At 40.7% G+C, this 13,246-nt stretch overlaps 1 protein-coding gene across 4 annotated transcripts in view; it reads left to right on the top strand.

Annotated features, from left to right (window-relative positions):
• The window catches only part of CHMP7 (charged multivesicular body protein 7), a 362,230-nt gene extending 355,195 nt beyond the window's left edge, over positions 1-7,035 (top strand). For all 4 annotated transcript variants that reach the window (XM_053717984.1, XM_053717985.1, XM_053717986.1 and 1 more), the window contains one exon: positions 5,617-7,035. In XM_053717984.1, the coding sequence (XP_053573959.1) occupies positions 5,617-5,681 (65 nt within the window). In that variant the 3' untranslated portion in view covers positions 5,682-7,035. The remainder of the gene's footprint in view (positions 1-5,616) is intronic.
• The last annotated feature ends 6,211 nt before the right edge of the window (positions 7,036-13,246 follow it).

The raw sequence follows: 13,246 nt of genomic DNA, 5'->3' as shown, positions 1-13,246 counted from the left end.
AACTGGGAGGCGGATTTTCTAAGTCGCCAGACTTTTCATCCGGGGGAGTGGGAACTTCATCCGGAGGTCTTCGCTCAACTGATTCATCGTTGGGGCAAACCAGATCTGGATCTCATGGCGTCTCGCCAGAACGCCAAGCTTCCTTGTTACGGATCCAGATCCAGGGACCCGGGAGCGGCGCTGATAGATGCTCTGACAGCCCCTTGGGTCTTCAACATGGCTTATGTGTTTCCACCATTCCCGATGCTGCCTCGACTGATTGCCAAGATCAAATAGGAGAGAGCATCTGTGATTTTGGTAGCGCCTGCGTGGCCACGCAGGACCTGGTATGCAGACCTAGTGGACATGTCGTCCTGTCCACCATGGTCTCTGCCTCTGAGGCAGGACCTTCTAATTCAGGGTCCTTTCAACCATCCAAATCTAATTTCTCTGAGACTGACTGCATGGAGATTGAACGCTTGATTCTATCAAAGCGTGGCTTCTCGGAGTCGGTTATTGATACTTTAATACAGGCTCGGAAACCTGTCACCAGAAAAATTTACCATAAGATATGGCGTAAATATTTATATTGGTGCGAATCCAAGAGTTACTCATGGAGTAAGGTTAGGATTCCTAGGATATTGTCTTTTCTACAAGAGGGTTTAGAAAAGGGCTTATCTGCTAGTTCGTTAAAGGGACAGATTTCGGCTCTGTCCATTCTTCTACACAAACGTCTGGCAGAAGTTCCAGATGTTCAGGCTTTTTGTCAGTCTTTGGCTAGGATTAAGCCTGTGTTTAAGACTGTTGCTCCGCCGTGGAGCTTAAACTTAGTTCTTAACGTTTTGCAAGGTGTTCCATTTGAACCCCTTCATTCCATTGAAACCCCTTCATTCCATTGATATCAAGCTGTTATCTTGGAAAGTTCTGTTTTTGATGGCTATTTCCTCGGCTCAAAGAGTCTCTGAGTTATCTGCCTTACATTGTGATTCTCCTTATCTAATTTTTCATTCAGACAAGGTAGTTCTGCGTACTAAACCTGGGTTCTTACCTAAGGTAGTCTCTAACAGGAATATCAATCAAGAGATTGTTGTTCCATCTTTGTGTCCTAACCCTTCTTCAAAGAAGGAACGACTTTTGCATAATCTGGACGTTGTCCGTGCCCTGAAGTTCTATTTGCAGGCAACTAAAGATTTTCGTCAAACTTCTTCTCTGTTTGTCGTTTACTCTGGACAGAGCAGAGGTCAAAAGGCTTCGGCTACCTCTCTCTCCTTTTGGCTTCGTAGCATAATACGTTTAGCCTATGAGACTGCTGGACAGCAGCCTCCTGAAAGAATTACAGCTCATTCCACTAGAGCTGTGGCTTCCACCTGGGCCTTTAAGAATGAGGCCTCTGTTGAACAGATTTGCAAGGCTGCAACTTGGTCTTCACTTCTCACTTTTTCGAAATTTTACAAATTTGACACTTTTGCTTCTTCTGAGGCTATTTTTGGGAGAAAGGTTCTTCAGGCAGTGGTTCCTTCCGTTTAAAGTTCCTGCCTTGTCCCTCCCATCATCCGTGTACTTTTGCTTTGGTATTGGTATCCCATAAGTAATGGATGACCCGTGGACTGACTACACTTAACAAGAGAAAACATAATTTATGCTTACCTGATAAATTTATTTCTCTTGTAGTGTAGTCAGTCCACGGCCCGCCCTGTCTTTAAGGCAGGTTTAAATTTTAATTAAACTCCAGTCACCACTGCACCCTATGGTTTCTCCTTTCTCGTCTTGTTTCGGTCGAATGACTGGATATGACATGTGAGGGGAGGAGCTATATAGCAGCTCTGCTTGGGTGATCCTCTTGCAACTTCCTGTTGGGAAGGAGATATAATCCCATAAGTAATGGATGACCCGTGTACTGACTACACTACAAGAGAAATAAATTTATCAGGTAAGCATAAATTATGTTTTTTTAAGCTAAAGTGGTGATTGCTGACTCCAAACTTAATATGTAATACATAAGTAACTTCTTGACTATAATATCCTTAGTGGGGACGTTGGCCCATTTTAAATAGAATTGCAAAAATACGCTGGGAAAGACTTCTCTTTGTTTAAATAGTAAGTTCTTTTTGAGTGGTTAATTTGTAACAGCGGTTATGTTTGCCAGTCCGCACAAAGAATAAGAGTAACAGTAACAATGCTAACAATATTTATAATATTGATCCGAACATAACATTGAGATTCAACAATTCAAATACAATATTTTATAGCAGCTACGACAATGCATTCCCTACGTTGACAGACTAATAGTTTTATCGGAACAACTTTACAAGGGGTATTTCGGAATTAATTATAACAATAAAGATTAATTGTAAACATATTTACTAAAATTAAACCACTAGGTGGTTATACCAGCTAGAGGCTTGCTACCTAACGGAACGGTAACATCCGGGGCAGAATCTAACTAATATGTTACCTCTACCTATATAAGTTTACAGTGTTACCAATTATTTGGACCAGGCTGAACAGCCTGGGGCAAGTTTCACAATATACTGTAACATTGTCAAGTGCACAAATTCAAGCCAATATGTGAAGTTCCCATATGAGACGTTTCTGACTTAACTATATCACGACTATCACTAACCAAGTAGCGACAGATAGATACTAGGATAACATTAGGTCTCCTGTATAAGTAAGATTCATCAATTATGATGTAAGAATCTAATATTATGATCCAATCTAGTCACACTATAGTGTTGTCTATTTGTTATTTCATGAATTGTCTACTATTACAGCTGAGCGAAACCATAGCTTAACTGGGTTAACTTTACTTCATACAGGCAATTTAGGCACAGTTACAATCTTGTGTGCCAACTTATTTAAGGACTATGCTTATAATTAAATGTTACATTTTGATATTTCAATCATACAGAGGATTTGATATTACTTAGTTTACTATCTTCGTTATATTGACTATATATGACCGGAAATCTATCCAGACTATTTAACTAACACAGGGATAACATCCCTATATTTCTTACCCCCTCGCCTCCTTTTCTCTCCTATAATCTGGCAATAGTGATCCCTCAATAACCTACACATTTGAGAGTATCAGGAGGACCTATTAATTAGAGCCAGGGAAGGAAAATAACAATATATACGGTCTATTTACCATCACCTACCCACGAAGTATCAGACATTTGCAGTTTGGAGTCCCACTTTCTGTTTTTATTTTTTATATATGTATGTGTCCCATTTTAAATTATATTAATAAAGTTTTGAGTTTTAACCGCTGTCTCCCCTGTGTGAGGAACCATCATAGTCCAAATATCAACAATTACTTAATACTATCATCTCCAATTAAAGGCAATTCACGAGATGATGAGTGCTTATAGTTACACACTTTTGGTGTAGGGTCACACCTACTTTTGGTTCAGTATTTTTTTAGTATACAGCACCTGATCCCATCTTGTTCACACGTAAACATTGTAGTGTAACATATATTGGGACATCTCATTGTAGTGCCGTTCTCCTCTCCATATTTCTTTTCCCATTCCCTTTCAAGCACATCTATACTTTTGTGTTATTTCCCTTTTCTTTCATTTGAATGACTTTGGGTTATGGGTAAGGGAAGTGATACTTAACAGCTCTGCTGGGGTGCTCTTTGCCTCCTCCTGCTGGCCAGGAGTGAATACCCCACTAGTAATTGGAATGATTCATGGACTCTCCATGCCTGGAAATAAATACATTTATCAGGTAAGTATAAATTTTGTTTTCTGTATGTGAAGGAGGGACAAGCCCAGTGCAATATAGCACTGCATGATATGAGTTTTGTTACACTTACTGTGCATTGTATCTTAACACTTCAGATTGGGTCCTTTCAGTATTATATTACTTGTGTGCTTTCTATTTTTATATATTTAAATCCAGCAGTAATTTTACAAAATTCTTATTGTATTTTAAAGTTTTTGTGTTTCTTTAACAAATCAGAATAATACTTTATATATTTCTGTGTATCTTTTACAACTTACATTGCACTTTGTATTTATTTTCTCTATTGTAAAATAAAACTGAGCTCCAGACAGTGGGAGGGACAGGGGAGTTCTCATGGTATGTCTGAAGCTCTTTCACAAGCATTTCTCACTTATTTGTCATGTCAGCTGTATGCAGATGAAAAATTCACAATACAGTTATTTAACTGACAAAAAAGAAATATATACTAAACTATAGGAAAAAAGCAAGTTCAATTGTAGTGAAAACATTTCAGTTTAATTTGTAATTGACGCAAACTGAGCCTTTATGTCAGCCCCTGGTGTTTTCCAATTACCTTCTACTCCTGTGTGAAACATCTCTCATCTATCTGTGACTTCCAGGTTACGCACTTTTCTTATAGAATTCATCAAGTTCAGCCGCTGTGAAGTCTGTACTATAATATAAAGTGCAATGTAATTTGTTAAAGATACACATAAAAATGCAAAGTATGATCCTAATTTGTTAAAGTTACACTGAAACTGTGAAAGCATAATTAGAACTTGTAAAATCACAATGCTAAATACACTGCTGTATACAAAATAAAATACGAAATAGAAAGTGCAAAGTTTAAATGTAATAAAACCTATTGTGAAGTGTAAAGTTATATAAAATACTGAGCATGAAGTGTAAATGTAAGTATAACTGTGATGTTATGCAGTGCTATATTGCCCTCTGCTTGTCTTTACTACACATACAGGAATGCAGGGAACGTAACGCCCCTTGGAGAAGTATAGAATAGTCTGCCTTTTAAGAATTTAACAAGGGATCTTACAGTACCAGAGGATCATGTTAGAGCATCTCACCTGAACGGACAGCTTTAGATTATCAGGCTCTATGCGTTTGATCACTGCAAAGTGGTAAAAGTTATACATTTATTACATTATCATGTCATCCCTGAGCAAGACATAGCTGGCAAGTGCTGAACACTTTGTTATGCTTTTTCCTGATTGTCTTCCTGGCTGTTTACTCCTGGGGAGTGGCAATGTATTGTGCCTGGATGCACAACGGTATCTGTGTTTAACCACCTTACAGGTGTTAAACGCATACAAAATTGATTTTACTCAATTGTAGCATGTGCACAAGGAGACCATCCTGTCAAAATGTACAAAAATAATGCTGACATACTAGAGCCTGGGCACCCCATATCTACAGTTTTGTTTCACTCTTTACAAATGATTTATCCTGTGTCTTTTTACCAGATAATCTAGAGCATAACACTAATCTTCTTCAGGTCCCCTTACTTAAACTCAGTAGCAACTCAAAGACACGCACTCACTGCTCTGATACAACTGTTTCCTTGTAGGCTTTCTTCATGCAGGTATGTCTCTCTAGTTGAATGATTTCAGTATATATTATAAAGGTTCCACTCTTACCTTTGCTTCCCCATTGTGCAGAGCTAGAAGCAATTTTTTCCCCTTTTGAATCAATGTAAATGTCTCCTGTTTGTATGGATTCTTTTGTAAGGAAACCTTTCAATTCAGTATATATTGTGTGTAATTCAGTAAAAGATGCGTGATTTAATGTAGTTCCTTAGTATATGCTTATGTGTGTGTAGAAAATGTTTCATGTGTTCAGCTGTGGTAAATTGAATTTCACTGTTTTTTTGTTTGTTCTTTTCCCCACCAGCTTCCCCACCAGGACAATCCACGGTCTTAAGTTACAAACCTGCACTGGATCCCATGTTTCAGTGACACTTGATTCCATGATGGTGCCATGTATTTAACATGTTTATGTGGTTGTATCAAGCAACTATCACTTGGCACTTTAAGTCTTTCTATTGTGATGAAGCAAACCTAGCAAATCTTGTCTGGTTGCCTTTGGTATTGCCACAGTGGTAAAGCACTAAAGAGATGATTTGCACCAATTGGAGATGGGCCATTGATGCTCCATACCCTTGGATTCTAGGGAGTATTCAGTTTTAATCCCCTCCCAATAAATTCAACAAATTGTGCTATTGACCAATCATATGTAACATATACACACACACAGTATTCTTCTGCCTATGGCCATTTTCAGTTAAGGTGACCAGTGAATGGGTCACACTGTAATTCCACCGTGCATAGGGCCAATGGGTAACATCATTACATTTTTAAAAATGACCACAATTATATATGTGCCTCTAGCTTTATGGTATATGCTAACATTTTGTAGAATATCTACATTAGACATTTCTGTCCTAAAAAGTTTTTATTTGTGTGCCATAGCCCTAAATTTATGGCATCTACTCGGGGTGACTAATGATATGTGTCTTTAGGCTGACATTAGATAGCTGCTTGTACTCTTGGTTACCTGAGTCATTTTGAACCACTTGCATTCATAGTCCCTGTGCATCTGCTCAAACATATCCAATCCACACTAACAATAGCCTCACTCTTCAACATCACAAGAAGTAGCTTAGAAATAACTAATATTATTCCTCATAAAATCTCACATAAGTACATCTTGAGTCATTATTGTACAAAGTTTCTTGGTTACTTTGGTAGACAATAAGTACTCGGGCTGCTTGACCCTCATGGATAGGTTATTTCTCAACAATAAAGCACCTTATTACCTAATTGAGAATAACCACTTAATACTGTGTACGTGTCTTAAAAGTGCTACCCCTACTACTATTTTATTTTTAAAACAAATCTAACTCTTAAACAAATCAAATGAAAGTACTCTCAAATGTAAACAATTTCTTACCTTGTCATGACTAAACATATGACACATTTACGTACCTTGTCATTACTAAACATATGACACATTTACTTACCTTGTCATTAGTAAACATATGACACATTTACATACCTTGTCATTACTAAACATATGACACATTTGCGTACCTTGTCATTACTAAACATATGACACATTTAATAATGTATCCAATGGCTTAAAACATAGTTTACTTTTTAAATGTTTTTGTCACAATTGTATGTTTTGTTCTGGTCATACTATTTCTGTTTTCAACAAATCAAGACATATTTTCTCTTGACCTTCTATGTTTTATGATGGGGAAATGCTGTAATCTTATCATGCACTTCTAATTAAAAAATAATGGTTGCATTCCTTTATTAATCTTATTTATTTTATTTTTTATTTTAAATATTTTGGTCCAAATACAGTTATGAAAAGAAGGAACCAGTTGATAAAAAAATATATATGTCTGGCATTATATATTAGGGCGTAACTTGTGAGCATATTGTAGTGAAGGGAAAAATACCTAAATATAATTTATTTAAATATTGCCTAACCTTGCTAAAATTTTACCACTTTGTAAAATAGGTTTTATAGTACCAATAAGCTTATTTATTACTCCTGTCAAAAAAATGATTTCTCTTGTAAGGTGTATCCAGTCCACTGATCCATCCTTTACTTGTGGGATATTCTCCTTCCCTACAGGAAGGGGCTAAGAGAGCACACAGCAGAGCTGTCCATATAGCTCCCCCTCTAGCTCCACCCCCCAGTCATTCTCTTTGCCGGCTCTAAGCAATCGGAAGGATAAAGTGAATGTGGTGTTAGAATTGTAGTTTTTATTTTCTACAAGCAAAGTTTGTTATTTTAAATGGTACCGGTGTGTACTGTTTACTCTCTAGCAGAAAGGAGATTAAGATTTCTGCAGGGAGGAAGATGATTTTAGCATGTTGTAACTAAAATCCACTGCTGTTCTCACAAAGGACTGAGGAGTACAAGAAAACTTCAGTTGGGGGGAACGGTTTGCAGGTTAGGCTGCAATGAGGTATGTTCAGTCATTTATTTCTAGACAAGACTGTGATAATGCTAGAAAAGACTGTTAATATCCCCATGAGGGAAGGGTAAGCTGTATTCAGAGACTAAGTATGGAATTGCAAGCTTACATAACAGGGCTAATTTATGCTGGCTGACACTGCTTAATGGCAAACGGTTTTTATTGAGAAATATCGTTTTTTGAGACACTTGAAGGTTCCTTTGGGTTTCTTTCAGGGGTTGTTACCCACATGGCTATTATTAAAACACTTAGGAGTGTTTCTTTAGGCCTCACAGCACCGGAGTAAGGTGTGAGGGGCCTAATTTCGCGCCTCAGATGCGCAGTTAGATTGACTAGAACTTCAGGCTGTTTCACATGGAGGGTCCTGCTGCAGTTTGAGGGCCTCTAAGAAGCTTTTTTCCCCACAAATCTGGTTCCTAAGGGCAGGTAGGGCCACAGCAGAGCTGTGGCAAGGTGCTGAAGTTGTTTTTACCGGTTTGTAGGCTTACTATCGATCCAGTTTGGGCATTAAGGGGTTAATCGTTTTTATTGCTAGTTGTGCAATCTTACTAATGCTTTAGGTACACACTGTAAAAATTTCGAAAAGTTTGCTGCATTTTTCACTGTTTTGAAAAATGGTATGCCTTTTTTATCTCTTAAAGGCACAGTAAAGTTTTTTGCAAAGTGTGTTTTTACTTGATTAAAGTGATTTCTAAGCCTGTTTGCCTTACTACTAGTCTGTTAAACATGTCTGACACCAAGGAAAATCCTTGTTCAATGTGTTTAGAAGCCATGGTGGAACCCCCTCTCAGAATGTGTCCCACTTGTACTGATATGTCTATACACTTTAAAGAACATATTGTTGCACTTAAAGATGTGGCCCAAGATGATTCTCAGACAGATGGTAATGAGGTTAGCCCGTTAACCTCTCCCCAAGTGTCACAACCAGTTACGCCCGCTCAAGCGACGCCTAGCACCTCTAGTGCGTCTAACTCTTTTACCTTGCAAGACTTGGCGGCAGTTATGGATAATACCCTCTCAGTGTTTTTATCTAAACTGCCCGTGTTACCTGCAAAGCGTGATAGCTCTGTTTTAAGAACAGATTCTGAGCATTCTGACGCTTTGGTAGCCGTATCCGATATACACTCACAACGCTCTGAAATGGGGGCGAGGGATGTGCTGTCTGAGGGAGAAATTTCCGATTCGGGAAAGGTTGCTCCTCAGACAGACTCAGATACGTTGGCTTTTAAATTTAAACTAGAACACCTCCGCTTATTGCTCAGGGAGGTATTAGTTACTCTGGATGACTGCGACCCTTTGGTGGTCCCAGAGAAATTGTGTAAAATGGACAAGTACCTAGTTCCTGTTTACACTGATGTGTTCCCGGTCCCTAAGAGGATTGCGGATATAGTGACTAGGGAGTGGGATAGACCAGGTATTCCATTTGTTCCCCCTCCTGTTTTTAAGAAAATGTTCCCCATATCTGACCCCATGCAGGACTCGTGGCAGACAGTCCCTAAGGTGGAGGGGGCTGTTTCTTCACTTTCTAAACACACAACCATACCAATTGAGGACAGTTGTGCTTTTAAAGACCCTATGGATAAAAAATTGGAGGGTTTACTTAAGAAAATTTTTGTTCAACAAGGTTTTCTTCTCCAACCTATTGCGTGCATTGTTCCTGTAACTACTGCAGCTGCTTTCTGGTTCGAGGCGCTGGAAGATGCGCTCCAGACGGAGACCTCATATGAGGACATTATGGACAGAATTAAGGCTCTTAAGCTGGCTAATTCTTTTTATCACAGATGCCGCTTTCCAACTAGCTAAGTTAGCGGCAAAAAATTCAGGTTTCGCAATTTTGGCGCGCAGGGCGCTATGGCTAAAGTCCTGGTCGGCCGATGTGTCGTCAAAATCCAAACTCTTGAACATCCCTTTCAAAGGAAAGACCCTCTTTGGGCCTGAATTGAAAGAGATTATTTCAGAAATCACTGGGGGAAAAGGCCATGCTCTCCCTCAGGACAATTCCTTTAAGATAAAGAACAAACAAAATAATTTTCGTTCCTTTCGGAATTTCAGGAGCGGCCTCGCTTCATCCTCCCCTGCTACAAAGCAAGAGGGTAACGTTTTTCAACCCAGGCCAGCCTGGAAACCTTACCAGGGCTGGAACAAGGGTAAACAGGCCAAGAAGCCTGCAGCTGCCTCCAAGACAGCATGATGGGGTAGCCCCAGATCCGGGACTGGATCTAGTAGGGGGCAGACTTTCTCTCTTCGCTCAGGCCTGGGCAAGAGACGTACACGATCCCTGGGCCTTAGAGATTGTATCCCAGGGATATCTTCTAGAATTCAAGGACTCCCCCAAGGGGAAGGTTCCACATTTCTCGTTTGTCTACAGACCAGACAAAGAAAGAGGCGTTCTTACGCTGTGTAGAAGACCTACATACAATGGGAGTGATCCACCCAGTTCCAATTGCGGAGCAAGTGCTGGGTTTTTACTCAAACCTGTTTGTGGTTCCCAAGAAAGAAGGAACTTTCAGACCAATACTGGATCTCAAAATTCTAAACAAATTCCTTGGAGTCCCATCATTCAAGATGGAGACCATTCGGACAATCTTACCAATGATTCAGGAGGGTCAATATTTGACTACCGTGGATCTAAAGGATGCGTATCTGCACATTCCTATCCACAAAGATCATCACCAGTTTCTCAGGTTCGCCTTTCTGGACAAGCATTATCAGTTTGTGGCTCTTCCTTTCGGGTTGGCCACTGCTCCCAGAATTTTTACAAAGGTGCTAGGGTCCCTCCTGGCGGTGCTAAGACCGCGGGGCATAGCAGTGGCGCCTTATCTAGACGACATCTTAATTCAGGCGTCGACTTTCCAAAGAGCCAAGTCTCACACGGAAATTGTAGTGGCCTTTCTGAGGTCTCACGGGTGGAAGGTGAACATCAAAAAGAGTTCTCTCTCCCCCCTCACAAGAGTTCCCTTCCTAGGAACCCTAATAGACTCGGTAGAGATGAAAATATTTCTGACGGAGGTCAGAAAGTTAAAACTCTTAAATACTTGCCGAGCTCTTCATTCCATTCCTAGGCCATCTGTAGCTTAGTGCATGGAGACAATCGGACTAATGGTAGCGGCATTGGACATAGTGCCTTTTGCACGGATACACCTCAGACCACTGCAACTATGCATGATCAAACAGTGGAATGGGGATTATGCAGATTTGTCTCCTCAAATACAGTTGGACCAGGGGACCAGAGATTCTCTTCTCTGGTGGTTGTCTCAGGATCACCTGTCTCAGGGAATGTGTTTCCGCAGACCAGAGTGGATCATCGTAACAACCGACGCCAGTCTGTTGGGCTGGAGTGCAGTCTGGGACTCCCTGAAAGCTCAGGGCTTATGGTCTCGGGAAGAAGCTCTTCTCCTGATAAACATTCTGGAACTGAGGGCGATATTCAACGCGCTTCAGGCATGGCCTCAGCTAGCTGCGGCCAAATTCATCAGATTTCAGTCGGACAACATCACGACTGTAGCTTATGTCAATCATCAAGGGGGAACAAGGAGTTCCTTAGCAATGATGGAAGTAACCAAAATAATCAGGTGGGCGGAGGATCACTCTTGGCACCTCTCAGCAATTCACATCCCAAGAGTAGACAACTGGGAGGCGGATTTTCTAAGTCGTCAGACTTTTCACCCAGGGGAGTGGGAACTCCACCCGGAGGTATTTGCTCAGCTGACTCGGCTATGGGGCATTCCAGAATTGGATCTGATGGCGTCCCGTCAGAACACCAAGCTTCCTCTTTACGGGTCCAGGTCCCGGGATCCCCAGGCGGTGCTGATAGATGCTCTGGCAGCGCCTTGGTCTTTCAATCTGGTCTATGTTTTTCCACCGTTTCCTCTCCTCCCTCGTCTGGTTGCCAGAATTAAACAGGAGAGGGCTTCGGTGATTCTAATAGCGCCTGCGTGGCCACGCAGGACTTGGTATGCAGACCTAGTGGACATGTCATCTGTGCCACCATGGACACTGCCAATGAGGCAGGACCTTCTAATGCAGGGTCCTTTCAAACATTTAAATCTAATTTCTCTGCGTCTGACTGCTTGGAGATTGAACGCCTAATTCTATCAAAGCGTGGTTTCTGAGTCGGTTATCGATACCCTGATTCAGGCTAGAAAGCCTGTCACCAGGAAAATCTACCATAAGATTTGGCGAACATATCTTTTTTGGTGCAAATCCAAGGGCTACTCATGGAGTTAAGGTTAGGATTCCCAGGATTTTGTCCTTTCTTCAAGAAGGATTGGAGAAAGGATTATCAGCTAGTTCCTTAAAGGGACAGATATCTGCTTTGTCTATTCTTTTACACAAACGTCTGGCAGAGGTACCAGACGTTCAAGCGTTTACTCAGGCTTTAGTCAGAATCAAGCCTGTTTATAGACCTGTGGCTCCGCCATGGAGTCTGTATTTAGTTCTTTCCGTTCTGCAAGGGGTTCCGTTTGAACCTTTACATTCCATAGATATTAAACTGTTATCTTGGAAAGTTTTGTTTTTGGTAGCTATCTCTTCTGCTCGAAGAGTTTCAGAGTTATCTGCTTTACAGTGTGATTCACCTTACATGGTGTTTCATGCAGATAAGGTAGTTTTGCGTACCAAACCAGTTTTCTTCCTAAGGTTGTGTCTATTAAGAATATTAACCAGGAAATTGTTGTTCCTTCTCTGTGTCCTAATCCTTCGTCAAGAAGGAACGTCTGTTACACAATCTTGATGTGGTTTGTGCTTTAAAGTTCTATTTATAAGCAACTAAGGATTTCAGACAAACAACTTCTTTGTTTGTTATCTATTCTGGTAAGGGGAGAGGTCAGAAGGCGACCGCTACCTCTCTTTCCTTTTGGCTGAAAAGCATCATCCGTTTGGCCTATGAGACTGCTGGCCAGCAGCCTCCTGAAACTATTACTGCTCATTCTACCAGAGCAGTGGCTTCCACATGGGCTTTTAAAAATGAGGCTTCTGTTGAACAGATTTGTAAGGCGGCGACTTGGTCTTCGCTGCATACTTTTTCCAAATTTTACAAATTCGATACTTTTGCTTCTTCGGAGGCTATTTTTGGGAGAAAGGTTTTACAAGCAGTGGTGCCTTCCGTTTAAGGTACCTGTCTTGTTCCCTCCCTTCATCCGTGTCCTAAAGCTTTGGTATTGGTATCCCACAAGTAAAGGATGAATCCGTGGACTGGATACACCTTACAAGAGAAAACAGAATTTATGCTTAACTGATAAATTACTTTTCTTTCATGTAATTAGCAAGAGTCCATGAGCTAGTGACGTATGGGATATACATTCCTACCAGGAGGGGCAAAGTTTCCCAAACCTCAAAATGCCTATAAATACACCCCTCACCACACCCACAATTCAGTTTTACAAACTTTGCCTCCGATGGAGGTGGTGAAGTAAGTTTGTGCTAGATTCTACGTTGATATGCGCTCCGCAGCAAGTTGGAGCCCGGTTTTCCTCTCAGCGTGCAGTGAATGTCAGAGGGATGTGAGGAGAGTATTGCCTATTTGAATGC

The sequence above is a fragment of the Bombina bombina genome, chromosome 6, assembly GCF_027579735.1.
Source record: "Bombina bombina isolate aBomBom1 chromosome 6, aBomBom1.pri, whole genome shotgun sequence".
In the NCBI taxonomy this organism is placed as follows: domain Eukaryota; kingdom Metazoa; phylum Chordata; class Amphibia; order Anura; family Bombinatoridae; genus Bombina; species Bombina bombina.
Note: the sequence above shows the minus strand (reverse complement) of the source record. Positions and strands in the feature narration are given on the sequence as shown.